The sequence below is a fragment of the Clarias gariepinus genome, chromosome 3 (assembly GCF_024256425.1).
Source record: "Clarias gariepinus isolate MV-2021 ecotype Netherlands chromosome 3, CGAR_prim_01v2, whole genome shotgun sequence".
In the NCBI taxonomy this organism is placed as follows: Eukaryota; Metazoa; Chordata; class Actinopteri; order Siluriformes; family Clariidae; genus Clarias; species Clarias gariepinus.
This window is the reverse complement of record NC_071102.1, coordinates 21,669,620-21,687,360: the sequence shown is the minus strand read 5'-3', so window position 1 is coordinate 21,687,360 and position 17,741 is coordinate 21,669,620. Positions and strand designations below refer to the sequence as shown.

At 37.2% G+C, this 17,741-nt stretch overlaps 1 protein-coding gene across 1 annotated transcript in view; it reads right to left on the bottom strand.

Annotated features, from left to right (window-relative positions):
• Positions 1-228: 228 nt before the first annotated feature.
• The window catches only part of angpt1 (angiopoietin 1), a 66,132-nt gene continuing 48,619 nt past the window's right edge, over positions 229-17,741 (bottom strand). Inside the window, exons 8-9 of the mRNA XM_053493007.1 lie at positions 8,192-8,322; positions 229-1,831 (exon numbers count right to left, since the gene is read on the bottom strand). Of these exons, the coding sequence (XP_053348982.1) occupies positions 1,668-1,831; positions 8,192-8,322 (295 nt within the window). The 3' untranslated portion in view covers positions 229-1,667. The remainder of the gene's footprint in view (positions 1,832-8,191; positions 8,323-17,741) is intronic.

Sequence of the window (17,741 nt, the reverse complement as noted above, 5' to 3'; positions counted from 1 at the left end):
CTAATACTAATTCTATTGGCTCTGAGACAATATAAAACCTCTCTTTCCATTATGAACACTCAATAAATTACAATATTTTAATTGTAATATTTAATATGTTCCAGATGCTGTATGGCTTATCTATAAAATTACCTGTTTTTTTTTTGTTTTGTTTTGTATTTTTTAGTAACACAAAACTGATAACTATGTGTAGTTGTTCCATGCTTTCAGTTATGAAGTATAGAGCACTTAAATGAGCCACTTTTATTATCCTTCAGCTGAGTTGTATTAAAACAGCGTTTTCATAGATGAACAAAGAAACAGGCTGTATTCTTCACTACAGGTCAAACGACATTACAGGTGCTTCCGATAAATCAGTTTTTAGATATTGTATGTGTGTGTGTGCATCATAATTCAATACAACCATATACTGCCACGCACTTCAAAAAGACAGCAAAGGTATACAAAAGATTATTATTTCTTTGCGTATTAAGAATTAATGATACATTTGCATTGTATCCATGTTTTAAGCTCAATTATGTAAAACAATGATTCAATGCATACAATGTTTATAAAAAAATGTTTCATGTATGTAAATCTAATGGATGATGGTATAATTGAATATTATATATTTTTTTTTATTAAAGAAAGGAACATGTAGTAAAATTTCATAACGTGATGCTCAAGTTTTTTTAGATAGTGCCTGCACTTCGAAAGTTGTGTTTGTGGTTTTTCCTTCTTTAATAGATCTGATTTCGATGCACAATAAGTTTAATGAGAAAGTAAAAAAGTAAGTAAGCAAAGTGTACTGTACTGTATGTCACAGCAGAGAAAGGTTTTTTTTTTTTTTTACATACATTCTGTTACCTCGGAGTAAAGAGTTCACATTGTACACGGCCTGTATGCTAATTGTGACTGCTAGCGATAATGCAGCTAAAGGTCATCAATGTAATAATAGCCTGTATTAATAGAAAGAATAGCCAACAATAATATTAAAAAAAAAAATAGACTCTGAAAGTTACCATAAGCCAAACCCTATTTTCTAGATTCAATTTCAAACACTTTTCTTTCACATGATATGTCATTTTATAATCCTTGGTAAGCTGTACGCTAAGTTTCCTTCTCCGTTTTGTGTAATGTACAAAAAAAATGTGTGTAGGTAAAACATGTACTGTACTATGTGTAATAATACAATATAATATGGTTTAGTGGCAACACCGTCCGTACAAAAAGGTCCAAGTCAGTGGTTTTTCTTTCCAGCTGCGTGAAAGTTTATTCCATGGAGTATTAAAATGAAGCCCCAGGCTTGTACATGTGCAGTATCATCCGGTCTGCTCCTATCAAAGGTGCTTCACCCGCATTAGCAGCTGACAGTCACCCAGCAATGGCATTCGAGTTCATATCTCTGATACATAAAAATAAAAGCCAGTCAAGAACACTCTCTTCAATCCTCCATAGAGTTAATCATCTCCTGCGATAATATTAGACGCCGCTTCTTTTCTCTGAAGCCCCCCCCCCCCTTTTTTCTCCATAAAAGGTGGAAAGAATATTGCAAATGTCACAGAATCCGTGTATCGTCGAGTACACGTAGCGTACCAAAACACTTATAGGGTGTCCAGTTTTAATGAATCGTCGAACTATTTTAAACACAACTTTCCCGAATACACAGTGGGTTTTTGTAAGAAGATCTAGGAAAACTCCAGAGGTCGGATCATCATCGCAGTCGCACGGAGAGAGTAACTCGGCCCTTTGAAATAGTGCCATTTGATGCCGTTGAGTTTGCCAACATGTTGTCCTTTGGTGTAGTACATCCCGTTCAGGTTCGACGGGCCGCAGGCATCAAACCACCAGCCTGAAAAGCAAAAGGCAGAAAAAGACTCAGTTAATCAAGTGCAGGCAATATAGATTGTAAAAAATATATATATAAAGCAATTATTTCATTTATTACAAAGATCATAAGATTTGAGCCTGAAGAATGTGGCGAGTTCTCATTAGATGATATATGTGTGGAAATGCTGTTACTTTCACTATCATGTGTTTTCTTTTGTGTGTTTTTTATTTTTATTTTTAATGATGCTTTTTATCTTTTTTTTGATCATTTTTTTTCTGCGAAGTTTCAGCACTATCTGTAAAAGTTTGTATACAATACTGTGCAAAAGTCTTAGGCAACATATCATATGCAGATTCTCCAGCAAGCTCAGTAAAACCTAACAGCTGTTTTCTTATAAAACTGCTCAAATCTGTGTCTAAAACTCATGATTTTAAGCAACAAGTTTTCACTCCAAATATTGACTATTTTATTACTCTTTATTGCTTTTTATATAAGTTTCTTATATGCAGAAATGTTTTTAAAAGCATCTTTTGCATCTCATGCCATATTTTTGTATGTGCCAAAGACTTTTGCACAGGACTATAACTAAAACAGCTGTATATTATATATATATATATATATATATATATATATATATATATATATATATATATATAAATATATACATATATACGCAGTTTAATGCTTACTTTGTTTGACTAATAACTTGACCCTTCTGAAACACAGTAACAGCTTTCCTAACTTCATAACTATGCGATACTTTTTCTGGCATGTTTGTTTAAGAAATCAGAAACTACTCACTGCATCAGTAAGGGTTAAACGAATAGTTGCAGCTGAGGCGTATTAATCGCTGCAGTAATTATGCAATCAAAGGATCTTAGGTATTTGCTTATTTAAATCCAAATGAGACTTTTTTTTGGCCAGACGCTGTTGAATACTTGGCACCTACTGAGTACTGAATATAATCACTAGTGTAACTTCACATTAAAATAAATAAATAAATAAATAAATAAATAAATAATCTCTATATTAACCTAAACATAAGCGTGGTAGCATATTTCAATGAACCTGGCACATCATTAACACATTGGTATTGAGATCTCCAGTGAGACTCAATGTAAAGAAGAGATGAATGGGGTGTTTGAGATGAATAGATGTAAGATAAATGGGATCTTTTGTCTCAAAAGAAAAGCTGAAAGACAGTATAGTTTCAGAGATTGATGGCATGTCTATGTGAAAATACAGATATAATAAGGATCTCTCCTTTATGATTTTTACCCCCCGTGTGGAACATGCTAAAGTCAAAAGCATACGAACACTAAACTCTGTATCCTGGGAGGCGAGATTACAGTATCAACAAGGAATAAAAAGATGAAAAAGAAGTAGAACAATACAGTAGAACAAGGAGTTTAAATACAGAAGTGAGTGAGAATAAAAAGGTGAAACTGATTACAAGATACGATGAAGAGATCATCTAAACTAAATCTGGACCGAGAAAAGTGGGTCAATAATTAAAAATGGCCGAGCCAGGAGTGCCGGACTGCACGTTTCATTCGCATGCAGCATGGGAATGCGATTTTGCAATACTTTTTTTTGTGATGAATATCTCTGCATTCTACAGCCTTTGACACTGACAGCTTGCACTTATGATATTTACAGAAGTATGTGATAGGCAAAGCCAACACTTCAAACTGTACTGACACTGCACGAAGAATATCACCCACACGTATCAGGAGGGGGGGGGGGGGTGACTAAAATCCGGGATAAACCAGCCGATATAAATCTTTTCTGAATTCCTGAATATGATGAGAAATTTCAAAAAAAAAAAAAAAAGGAAGAAAATAATCTGCGGAGTCCTTTGGCTGTCCTTGTTTTTCTTAATAGTTTCCGCTCACTAAATTGTTTGCTTGTAGCCATGAGGGGTACAGTGCTGTCTCGAAAGCCTTTCATCTGTGTCACATTACAGTCCATTAAACTCAACTATGTTGCACTGGTCACACTTAGGACACACACATATACAAATAAACGCACACACATACAGTACACACATACACACTTGCAGAATGTCCCCACAGAATGCCTGTCGTGGCATGTATGAGAGAACTTGGCGCCTCTTCACCAGCTACCAAATGCTACTTTCATCTGTGACATTTTGGATGAAGAGCCAAGTATGCTGCCCTTTTATTGCTGGGAACTAGATGCTAATATTCCTTGTTACCATGCTCATATATTTCAGGTATTAGATTGCATCATGGTTGTGGTCATCTCTACGGCCAGAGTTTTATGTCTAATATTAAATTTGTTGCATATAAATGAATGAGGTCATAGGACATGGAGTACAAGGTTATAGAGTCAAGTCAAACAAACTTGCAAATCACACAAACAATGAAAAAAACAAAAACTCAAAAATTCAAAGTTAAATCTAACAGCTTATAGTGCTGATGTTATAGTGCTTGGGCCCAAATTAATAATAACATGTGCAATACCAATTAACATAATGTGTAATATAGAGTATCTGGATTTTTTCCCCCCAGATGAGTGTACAGTATATTCATCTTATCTCTCGTCCAATCCACCAGAGACTATTAGGTCAGTGCTGCAAAGTTTTTTTTTTTTTTTTTTTTACTAATAATGTTTACTATAAAAGCGAAATTCTATGCTGGAGATTTTACATATTCTAAGCCAAATCATTAGCTTTTAAAATACAAGTTATTATTATACTTAAATATCTTATCGGTGGGTCCAAGTTAATGTTTCACAAGTCAAGAAAATCTCCAAATCTTGGCATTGACGTCCTGAATGAAAACAGATAAATCCAAGCCAAGTCCGCCTCCAGTTTTGAGTCTTGAACAAATCACAGTGTGCTTTTTACCACATTGAAATTCAGAGTAATCATTAGTGGAGTTCATTTGTAAAATGTCAATGTTCACTTTCTGGGCAAATTGTATAAATGTACTGTAAATCTAATCTTAAATCTTTATAAAAACTATATATATATATAGTAGGAATTTGAGAGCATCATACAGTTGTGAAGCTTAACAAAACTAAAACTTTAAGTTCACATGAGATGAAGTTTTCATTATTCTTATTCATTATTATAAGAGTAACTGTTTATGTTAGATTAAATGGAATTTGGTTCCAACACTGTATCAAGTCTTTGCGAGTCAGTGGACTTGAGTCCAAAAAGAGTCAGAAGTCACTAATGTCAATGTTGAGTTGCAAGTCCGATCAAAAATTTGAGTGAAATCTAGTTGAGTCCAAATCACATGAATCAAGTTCCATAATTGCTTTTATGGTGAAGCTTTAGGTATGAAGATATTTATTTATCATTTATGGAAAAAGTCTCCAGTGTTAGCCTTAGTTAGTTTCCTGACACCAGACATTCTTCAGCAACGCAGACTTTGTACTTTCCGCTAGGCTTGCAACATGACTAGTGACATTATTTGTCTTATTTTATGGTTCAGATGACATTTGTTTAAAGCTGCTACAGAAAATTGTAATTGTTGGCAAATTGCTGTTGTATAAGAGGACATGCTTCAAAATATGCAGATGTGGAAAAATATTCAACTTTAAGGTGGTAATTATGTCTCTTTCACTGCATGCTGGTCTGTTCTGGAATCTTTTGCTCTAGTTTTCATGTCATACAAACTCAACATGCCTGGTCCTGTTATTAAATGTTCGGCGACAAAAAAAAAAAAAAAGTTTCAATGCACTAGCTCAGGGAAAAAAATTTGCACTTGGCTGCACTTGTTCTTTGAAAATTTTGCCTTTATGAGCCTTGACTGGCTCATAAAAGGATCCGGAAAGACAGGACCCCTCTCAGGTCCCGTGCTGTCACATTGGGCTTAATGATGTTTCCCAGCTATCTGAAAAAACCCGGTGCTTCCTTTGGGATGGAGAAGGTCTCTTCACAGGAAGAAAGGAAAGAGTTCATGTATTCTTCGGAATCCTTGGATCTTGGCTCATGTTGACTGAGTCTTCACAGCATGTGAAGGTCGGCAAAGACCTCGTTACCCCCCAACTCCTAACGCTGCACACCTGCTCGGCCGGCGAGTGGTAGACCTGTGACTGTTTAGCTGAGAGGGCCGCGCTGCGTGACTGGGAATATCCACTGTGCGGAGGTCAACGTACAGAGTGGAGGTTAAATCTACTGCAACCCGCTTTTGTTTTACAATATGTAGAACACTCAGCAAATTTAACAAAACTTACTTAGTCTTAACCCCAACAAGTTCTATTGTAGTCAGACGTCTTGGGCATACAGTAGGCTACCGTTTCGAGGTGGCTGATGTAAATGTGCTAGCATTGCTAAGCTCCGCCCCCCCTGTCCTTAAAACATAAAAAGACCTCCATATATAAGGGTACAGTGTTGCCATCCACATCAGGTAATATTTACTAGTAATAGATGTATTTTACTAAGCTTTGTAGAACCAAACTCAAGAGCACCACCAGTGGCTGTTATAAGAATTACACAGAATAAAATCAAGAAATTTGCTGGAGTCTGCCTGATTTTTTTGTAGCCCAAACTGTAACACTGGACTGGATTTCATTACACAATGCATTGATCAAACTTGAATTGCTTTTGATTTGTTTGTTGTTGTTTCACTGTTTACTTTATTAATAACATCTTCATGCCTGCACATTTATTGTCTGCAGTTATCCATTCTTTTTTTTATGTGGCTGTAATGCATAAACAGATTCAGATGCAGGACAAGAGCTTCTGGTAGATATTTTTCCAATCTTCAGCTATCCAGTTACAGTCAACTTGTTCCTGGCTGACGGGAGTGGAGATGCCATTCTGCTCACCACAGAGTGGAAGTTTGACCTACTGTGCCATAGCATTACTGTAAGCTTAAACCAGCCTGGCCTTTCTCTTCTGACATCACTCACCAACAATGTGCTTCTGACCACAGAGCTGATGCTACTTGGATTTGTACTTTTTTTTTTTTAACATTACTCCTGGAAACAAAAGTGCTCAGAACAGAACTGCTCAAACCAACACCAACCATCTGGCACCGGCAACCGTTCCAACAACCAAGTCACATTTATCATCTTTTTTATTTTTGTTTTAACCCTTAAGGACTGATTCAGACTACACAAAGTCACAATAAATAAGAAGAATATTCATAAAAAGGATGATTATACCGTTATTGTCTTGGCCTTGCACTTCTTTCCATGAAAATATCTGTTTTGTGCAGCCTGTAATTTAAGTATGCTAATTAGTTCCAACCTCCCTTCCATGGCACTGAGATCATGTGACCCGAGACCTCTTTAAAATTTTCTTTAAAACAACCATCATGGTGGACACAGAGCCAGCTCGCAAAATAAAACGCAAAATTTTTATGGAATCTACCAAGAAAAATCTTTACTTCACACCTTCTCAATCTTCACTTCATCTGCACGCTCATTAATATTCATTAGTAGTTGCCAAAGATGGGCGTGTATACAGGATCAGCCTTGTCCGTGTTCAATTATTTCAATGTTTATACAACACATTGTATTTGCCAAAGTGACTTTATTTTATTTCTTTTCTGCATTCCTCTTTCATACATCCTTACACATGTTATATAATTTTTAAGAACCATGTATGGTCTGTGTCAATCTTTAACTAAATTTATTGACCCTCATCTACCCAAGTAGATACACATCATGTAATTTTAAATAACTCAGTGGTCAAGGCATTGGATTACAGTTCAAAAGATCCCAGGTTCGAATCCCAGTTTGGGCCCTTGAGTGAGGCCCTTAACCCTTAACTGCTCAGATGTATAATAAGATAAAAACATACAGTAAGTCGCTCTAGATAATGGTGTGTACCATAATGTAAATGAGTGCATGTTGCATAACCATCAGCATCATGCCACATGTCCATATTTCTGTGCGCCAGTATTTTGTCAGTTCAACGTGGGAAAAAAGTAATAATAATAATTTTTTAAAAAAATAATAAAAAAATTTAAGCACAGTGACACTAAGCATTTTGAAAAGCTTGACGCAGCCGGCTCCCGGCCGTGCTGAGTAGACATGATAGGAATAGAAATAGAAGTCTAACTTTAAGTCTAAAGCCAAATAGCAACATTGACTTTGGCCATGTAGTATTTAAGTGATTTTCCATGCGTGGCCTAGAACAATAAAGAAGACGGGAATTCTGCGTCTCCATCCAGAATATAGTGAGGTACGGAACCGCAACGAGCACCTTGAGGGGACGAATGCATGAGTGTAAACTAAAATGCAATGTTAGTGACTTAAATGATGCTGCAAATGCTATATAAATGTTTGATTGGTATTTTTAGGACTTATTTTGTAGCTTTTTTTTTCTGTTTGGCTTTTGACTCTGAGATATAATCACAAAATGTGCTGAAATGATACAGAGAGATTTCTGTCTCTTACCTCCGGTCAACATCAAGGCGCATTTGCACATGCAGTTGTCGTTGTCCATGTCTTTGGTGCTAAAGTCTGCTCCGTGGATCACCAGACTGCTCTGTCTGCCCGCCGTCCCACTGTGGCTCTTCAAGGTCAATCTGAAAGCAGGAGAGGAGAAAATCGGTTAGTGGAAATGATGATTACAGAGTGAAATCCAGGCCCTAAGACATCAGACTAATGATGAAATCATTATAAATCTTTAAAGGCTCCACAGAACTACAGTTTTAGGAGGAAATAGAGAAGAGCCGACATGACACACACCTTTACTCCAAATGCACATATGGAAATGTGACTTCATTACAGCTATATAGTGCTTTTACATCATTTTTTAAATTATTTAAATATGATATAAAGCTTGGGATTTATTTACTTTTACTGAGACAAACGGTTAAAAAAAGTTTCCAGGAAATCTACATTGGCTGTAAGACTTTTTTAGTAAAAAAAAAAAAAAAAAAAAACAGTGTAAATGAGTCCACAAAATAAAAAAATAAAAAAAATGTTTTCTGTTTTCAAGTCTGAGACTATTAGTATAATAATAATAATAATAATAATAATAACTACACAAAGTGGGTTTCTCTATCCCACCTCCCAACCCTCCCCATTTCTCATCCCGGCTTCGGGAGCGGCAACATTGGAGTCCGGCACAGGGTTGAATGTCTTGCCTGAGTGCCGAATTACAGTATAGCAACCTGGGAGTGTCGGTGCTCAAATCCCCGGCCCTCTGATCAGCAACCTAAAGCGACCATTGCTTCTTCCATGATGTTATAAAGAAAATAAATGAGGTCCATCATTTAAAGCATTTGTTGAGTATTGTAGCTCTTACAAAAAAAGAAAAAAAAAAGCTACAGTTGTGCCAGAAAAGTAAATGAGGTCCATCATTTACCCAACAAACAAAGCTACTTAGAAGTGCTATTATTTATAAGAACACTTAGAACCCACGTATGAGCAAACATGTGCAAACTGTCTTCATGTTTACAGTGTGCTCGAGGTGAGCACTGTTTAACAGCTTGCATCTGTTTGTGCGACAGTGAAAACACACACACACACACACACACACACACAGACACATAAAGCGGAGCCAGTGCTGTATGTATAGGGGGCTGAGCAGTCTGAGCAGCACATGTGGAAGATGTAAATCAGGAGCCTTGAACAGTGGTGCTGAGGGATGCGGAGAAGAAGGCAAAGACGAGTCCACGTGAGAGCACATCCAAACGCGCTCATTAAGACCCCACAGCATTTTGAAGCTGATAGTTGTTCCAAGACATCTGAATTAACTATACATTTGTGAATTAATACGAAAGCAAAGCCTCTTCTTTTAATAACAGTACAGTAGGTGCAGTCGCTTTGGGCTACCGTGACTTTAGAAGAACTATGAAGAATATGGCCGGAAATATTTGGCTCGGAAAGCCACAGAGTGACACGTTTTGGGTTGGAAAAGACAGAAATGCTATACAAATTAGAGAAGTGTCACGGAAAGTAAATGAAACAGGAACACAGATCATACATGGCCTAAATCCCTAAATCTCATTAAATAAGACTTTGCAACAAATGTTAACTACTTGGAGGTAAATGTGCTCCAGATAGTGAGCATGCTGTATGTCAGATGAAAGGATTAGTGGTAAATTAGTACAAGATTGGGTCCCAGGCATGTTCTTGGCATAGGTACCATTTTACAGAATCTGGAAATGTGTGTCCAAGCAGGCTAAAAATAACTTTTATTGCTAATTCTTGGATGACCTTGTGTCTACCCGGCATACTTACTGTAGATTATTTGTACTAGTATACAGATATACTGTATTAGTCCACTCGAGTACAGGAAGAGACATGGACACGCAACCGTGAATGATGAATAAGACGACTTCACACAACACAACATGCTGAGGTCAATACTGATTGTGTGTTTTAAAGAAATAATTATTTATTTCATACATTCGTTTGGACACTAAAACAGGTTCTTGCACATCCTGTAACAAACCCGTGGTGTCCTCATATTCCAAAGCACTTCTCAGCTTTTTATTTTTCTTAGTAATTTATTCACCATCGTCCAATAGAGTACTTACAGTAAGGCAACATTTTTGACACGACCTTCTCATGTTAGCGCGCTAGGGTGTGTTGCGTTTTGTTCTTTCAACCTTCTTGACCTAGCTCGTTAAAAGCCGCTGTCTTGGGTATGACTCTCCTTTGCTCTTATTATCCATCCACGAGGGGCCTTCTTTTCTCAAAACATGAACGCTCAGGGTCAAGAAGCAACAAGATGCAGAACCAAGCCAACTAGAAATAAGCAACAGCAAAGTGAAATATGCCGAGCCTCACACACGATCGTGTCCCGAAATCCACCCCCTCTTAATGGGAATGGACAAGAACGAATGAGTGTTATAAATCCCACTTCAGATGAAGCTTGGCCGTGGAATGGGAAAAGTCGATTGCTTTTCGTTGTGGTGTCGAAGGCCCGTCGCGATCCACCAAGAGGGCGGTGATGCAATGCGAGGGGTCGAGGAGCCAAACTTGTGGTTATGTGGTTGTCATTGCAAACACCAAGTTGGAGATCTGTGTTTTGTTTTGTTCTTTATTTCCAACACTTAATCGATCCAACAGGTTTCCTGCTCGCAGGTTACCTGATCGCTGTGACTTCAATTAACGAGGAGAACATGATGTAACGCAGAAGAATAGAAATGGGCTGTTTGTTTAGAGATTTCCCTAAGCATCTTTTGCCAAAATCCTCTGAGATCCTTTGTTGATTGCATGTCGGAAAACACTTAAGCGTTCCGCTATGCAAAGTGCACCTGCCAATAGTCCATTAATTTCCAAGAATATGCAGTATATACTGTACTATCTGCAAACTTACAACAGCATACATATGACCCTATAAATTCTTGTGCATTCTGCATTCTGCAATGTTCATGAGCAAGACTAATCTTAGCAAGTAATCTCCTAACTGGCACTTCCTGGCACTAAACAGACAAATAAAATGCACCCCATTTCCCTTTCTAACAGTTTACGCTGTGGTCACTGCTCCACTCTGATAAGAAGATCAACCCAGGAGGCTACACTATGCAGCGCTCGTGCATGAACCAAACAGATAAATACACACCAGTTCATCTCCAATCCGAAGTGCTGTGACTTCTGCTTAACCGTGATAAGTAGACGGGGACAAAAAAAAAAAAAAAAAAACGGGGGAGTTCCTTCCTTCCTTCCTTCCTTCACGTCCAAGTCGTTATAAGTCTTTTTCATAATGTCTAACAGCTCTCACCAAAGACTGGAACATCTGTGCAGCTTATAGTCTTCCACCCCTCACTCAAGTCATTTTTCTTGAGAGAGCCTTTAAGCAAACTCCTGGTCAGCCACACTGAAATAACATAGAGCTCCCTGGGGCCGAGGCTGAAAAGGTAGATCTCTAACGCAAACTGAGGATAAAGAGTTGAATATGACCTACCTTTGGCAACGGAACCCCAGGGATCGTACCATCTGATTTGTGAGAACGTGGCCTGGTGCATGGGATTGCTTCATCACCATGTGTGTCATATGTGACATTTGCACAGATTAATAGCAAAGCGTACGATTGTATTATTTTCGTCCTTGTTTTCTCTGTCTGTCTGGAATTTTGTTTCAGTAAAAAGAAACAGAGGAGGAAAAAAAAAAAAAAACTCCCCATAAAGGCAGCTGCTTGTAATGTGTTCTTGACCAAGCAGCCCACCATGTAACAATGCTTTGCGCAATTGTCTTTCACATGTAAATGACCATAATTCATGAGTATATACACTCTGTGTTTGCTTAGAACGTACGGTTGGCTGCCTCGGCCGTCCCAAATTGAGTTTACATTACATCCTGTCAGCACGAACGATGTTTTTTCCATTCGAGCAAAAGTAGGAGAATACACAGGGGTATCGTATTATACATAGAAGCAAAGCAGCCACAACACTCCATCTCGTGTAGATTAATGGATGTGTACCGTCCAGAAAAGTTGAGCCACGGCCGCCTAATGCTCGCAAGAAATCTCCAAAGTAATAGTAAAGTCACGCACCACATAGTGCTCCATAGATCAGGACGCAGGTACTGTACAGCTAGGATTTAAGTAAGTGCGATGAACTTTCTTTCCTTTCACAAGTTTCGACGCCAGAGCACATCAATATAATCCTGTAAAGAAACCGCAATCAACCCCTCAGTGTGCCTTTCATCCATCAGCACTTATCTGAAACCCGGCACTCAAACGTTACTGCAGTACCTGAGATGAGACCTTAAGAGTGCAATGTCTCGTTCTGGTAAAGAGCTGCTTCGCTTCTTTAGAAATGCCGCAGCTTAAAAGTGTATTATTACAGCTGGGAACAAAGGGGTGTATTCATCACGCATGGTGCGGATTTAATACCGAATTGATGTAAACTGGTACACAGACTTTAGATATAGTATAAACCAGCAGAGGGGCGAGTTTGCCATAAAACGGGTGTGTCCCAGAGTGTGTTTGAGCTACTTGCACCTCAAAAACATACATCTACTGTACTGTACACTGTCTGGCAGTTTAGTGTAACCGCTGCCTATAGAATCTAGATGTACTGTATGTTTTGCGAAGTAAATCCAATTTAAGGCCAATATTAAATACACTGCCTGGACAAGACAAAAAAATAAACAAAAACAATGGGAGATTTCTTTCCACCACCTGTATTTTTGATTATGACACACATACTGTACAGTGTATGATGGAATAACCTGGTCATTCAGTACCTTCAGGTCGTCAGCTGATTTCATTTTATTGCCACTGTACAGTACGAGGAGCGGTCATGAAATGCGTATTATTGAATGAAAAAATAAATGGAAAATATTTTCTCAAATAATGTCTGAGTACATTTTAAAAAATTTCGTCTAGTTAAAAAAAAATTGCATAAATCTCCACGATGTCGCTAGAGGGTCAAAATCAAAATAGTGCACCCAGTTGAAAAAAATTTAAGTGCGCCTTCCTCATTACAACGACTTGGGGTATAAAATTCTTCTTCAATCCTTCTACTCCCTTCGACCTTGCACCCAGTGGTGAGGAGCTTCCTCTTCCATGACTTGAAGAAATGACTTCATGGGAGGCGTTTCAAAGAAGACGATGAGATGATTACCGTGGTGGAACTTCAAGAGCTTCTTCAAAGACGATCTCCACCAGCTCACCCATCGTTTGGAGAAGTGTGGTGAAGCCTTGCATATTTAGAGATGGACTAAGCTCACGACCAACATTCGTTTTCATTGCCTTTTTTTTTTTAGCAATGATAATTTTATGACCACCCCTCGTAACGTTGCTGAGCCTAGATCTGAGCAACTGTAGCAACCGCAGATCATAAGAGGCTTGTACAGTGGAGAGAAGCTTGTACACTGGACACTATGCATGATGGGTGCATCGCTTCATGTGCTTCCCTTCTTACCCTGACACGCCCATCACTCTGGAATAGGGTCAGTCTGGACTCATATGGTCTTGGATCTTTTTCCGTCGCTCCAAAGTCCAATCTTTATGCTCCCTAGCAAATTTTAGTTTTATTTTTATTTTTATGATAACGATTACTAACATAAGGTTCACATTGGTGTGTGTATGGAAATGCTCTTACTTTCACACACACACACAAAAAGATAGCTGTTATTTCTACAGTTTTTTTTTTTTTTTTGATATGCAAGCATTTTAAGTGACTTCCATTCATGTTTTTTTTTTTCTTTCTGGACACATTTCCTCTATAAAGATGTCAGTTTGACACTATCCTTCCAGGTTTTAAGAGTGTGTTGGCCAGTTCTTAACCCAATTCCAGTCATTTCTACTAAAACCCAAATGTACAGGCAATGTAAACATTATATATATATATAAATGTATATAAGCCTTAACAAAACATGATTTTTTTTTTATTACTAAGTGTAACAGCCTACATTCCATGCACATATTATGATTTTTATGATCTCAAAGCTACATTATGTCATGAGCACAATTAACTGCTGGCACGATATTTAAAAAAATATTTGATTTTCATTTTTCATTCACCCTGCATTTGACACCAAATTAAAAAGCTGTTTGCTTTTGAGTCCACATTTTCTATTCCAGAATATTATGTTCTTAACGGCAAGTTCTTGTGTCTAGAGAGCTGTCGATCTCATCTGTATTTAAAATCGTGATGTAAGACGACGGTGCAGGTGTGAACTAAACACCCAGTTCGTTTGCATGATCTGAATGCCACACTATGAAAATCCATTAAAGCAGATGCATACCCTATTTCTACATATGCATCACTTTTCCCTTTGTAAACACTGATGTAATTAAGGTGCCGAGTATGTAATCTTATATAGGATTATAAATAAATATAAAAAAATTATAATAAAAAAACATTTGAGAAGGATGTGGGAAAATAGAATAGTGGTTCGGAGTCTCGCATGAAATCGCTTCAATACATCATGAATGCCGTAGACTCGATGTTGGATCATTTCTATTTCACAAGAAGCGGGCTGTGTCAGAATAACAAGCTGTGCAACTTGATAAAAAGATTATATCAAATGAATCTTGTGAATCATTTCTCCTATCATAAATTGCTCCTCTGTATAAAACAGACAGGTTGTGAAGACTCATGAAGGCTTTGGCTCATAAATCTCAGAGTGGGAGTGTTAATGTATGAACAGCTGCACTGTCTATTATGATCATATTCATAATGTTTTATGATGGACAAACCAGTGAATCTAGATTAGTAGACTTAGTTTGAAAAAAACAAAAAAACAAAAACACTTGCCAGATTTTACAGCTTAGTCGTATCGTTTAGGCATTTTGTCTGCCAAGTCCTTCTCACAAATCTACATCAAATGGAACTGAAGAGATGTGTGATTTCCCAGAGGATTATTTCATTATGGCAAAAAGAAAACCAACAATTTGGAATTCAAGCCGTGACTGGTAAGAGTACAGGGATATTAAATAACATTGTAGCATCTGCTGGAAATATACCCATGCGGCAGGGGAGCGGGAATTATATATATTTTCGCCAGAATACGAGGATTAGAAATAATACTTAATAAGCTAACATATGTTTAGTCACACTTTGGGGAAGATATATTTAATAAAACGATGTTAAATGTGTGTGTGTATTTTTATTTCTGGCAACCGGGGCCGTTATATAAGCCTGATTTCACTGAGACGTTCGCCCGTACAAATCCTGCCTCATAGTCTTGTGTTGCAAGACCACACGGTACTGCGGCTCGACTCATACTGGCGAGCTGAGATATTTTGACTAGTGTTGGCAAGTGATCAGTTGTAGACGTTTACGTGTCAAAAGTCTGTATAACCCTTAGCTTGTTACAAACCTGACCCGCGCATACTTCCACTCCATCAACACCATCCATAATGCTGGTTTCTTGGCTCTGCTGAAGCCTCGTATCCATTATTTCTTTGGATCTGCTCTATATAATGGTACTTGACTGATCACCTCATGCAATAAAGACATCGTGGCATGGGTACAAAAATAATTCTGATTACTTTTAGACCCCTTTGGATCCAATCCAAGTCGATCGTTTCAGATGAAGAACTGAATAACAAGAAGAAGAAGAAGCCTCGATGGACTGTTGGTCTGTCAGACAGCCAGTGTATTCTCTCAGGGAGATTAGGTGTCACATGCACTTACAATTTTACCCAGGATGGTCTGAAATATGATTTCATGTACAAGTGCACACATTTCCATCTGGTTCTCCCTTTTGTTCTCTCACTTCTTTTCCTCCTCCCTGGATCTTGCTCATAAATGCATCGGTTCGGTCATAACGCAAAATGTCCGCACACTAGTACTATAGTATTGCATTCAGTTTTATTTGGTAAAAGTCGAACAGATCGCTTTACAACATTCTGAATGATATTTGCGGTTAACCAAGAGACTGGACACTGGATGCAGGGATTATTGCTGCTGTTTTTACTCTCTTAACAACAACACCACCACTATAGCAATCTACCTAATTATGCTAAACGTCTTGGACGCATCCGTGGACTATGCCAGCATTCACTGGTTTGGCCGGATCATGTTTTTTAAATGGAAATTGAAAAAGAAAAGAAAACTCCAGGCCAACGATTCCGAATTGCACAATTACGATTGCACAAATGTGCTTTCGAATATTAGTCTGAATTTGTCCCGTCATCGTGCTTGGAAGGCGCGTTTCTCAGGGTCAAAGGAAGCTCACACTACTATTATAAACACCCTCAGCTTCGCTTTTGTTTTAAAGCTTTTCTTGATTTCTGACACGTTGTTATTGTACAATGGCACACGATTCGCTCTAAGTCTGGAGCTCGGGTTTCTTTTGCCTACGATACTGGCACAAAAATTCTAAACACACCTCGTTTGAGTTGATGGTTATTACAAACTCCTGATACACTTTTAAACATGTCATACAATGTTCAATCTCTCAATTATTTTTTTTTATGTCTTGAGTATCGTACCAACAGGATAACTCTCAAGGAAACGTGAAGGATTTTATTATCTTTTTTTTACTATACAATACACAAAGATCTGAATCTATAAATATAAAGTTATACTGTAAATAAATAATTTCCCACACTGTAATATTAGCTCTATACGTCTAATTACGTTCAAATGTGCAAATGTGACACAAAGTAAACTATTCGGAGTCGAGTTGAACATTTGGGAGTGAGGTTTTTAAAAATTTAATTGGGCACCTCAATATTCAGACCTTAGACGTTACGACAGACTTAAGAACTATTCTGTAGTTATGCAAAATGAATGTCAGGGTTGCATACACAGGGTGAATGTTTTATTATAATTTTTTTAAAACTTAAACGCATTCAAAACACTGCAAAATTTAGTCCACTGCTTAGCAGTTACATATAGCGACAATTTCAGTCATACTGAAATTCATGATTTGTGCTGTAAATACACAGAACAGAGTTTTCATATTCCATATACTGTATATGCATTAGAAATAAAAAGATTTATTATATAAATATGACTTCATTAATGAATTAATTAATAGCTCTATAAAGTTATAAAATAATAAAAAATAATAACAGTTTATAATAATAATAATAATAATAATAATTATTATTATTATTATATAACTGGACAGCGCTATTAATAAAATATTATTATTAATATTTTAAATGGTAATTTCTGCACCAGGTCCACCGCATAAGATTGATTTTCTTTGTGTTTTATTTGCATTTTAATAACTGTATTAAGTCAAAACACAGGCTTTATGATTTCATGAACTTGGCCTAATATCTTGTGGCTTCATTATGTAATATACACTGATAACAGTGTGTTTTAAATAAATAAAAAGCAAGATAATAAGGTGTGCTGGATTAAGTACTTTTGAGAAATGTTGTATAATAAAAAGGTTAAAGGCCATATTGTTAAGTAAAAACAAAATGTGTGTAGAAAAGTGTAATAAATACAACAACTGGTGGGACAAATATGGACAGCATATTGACAATATACGAGGTTGCTATTAGATTTATTTAATTTTTATATTAATTTAGTTCAGTGCATGCCATCTTCTCCTCTGTATATATTTTTATTTAAAA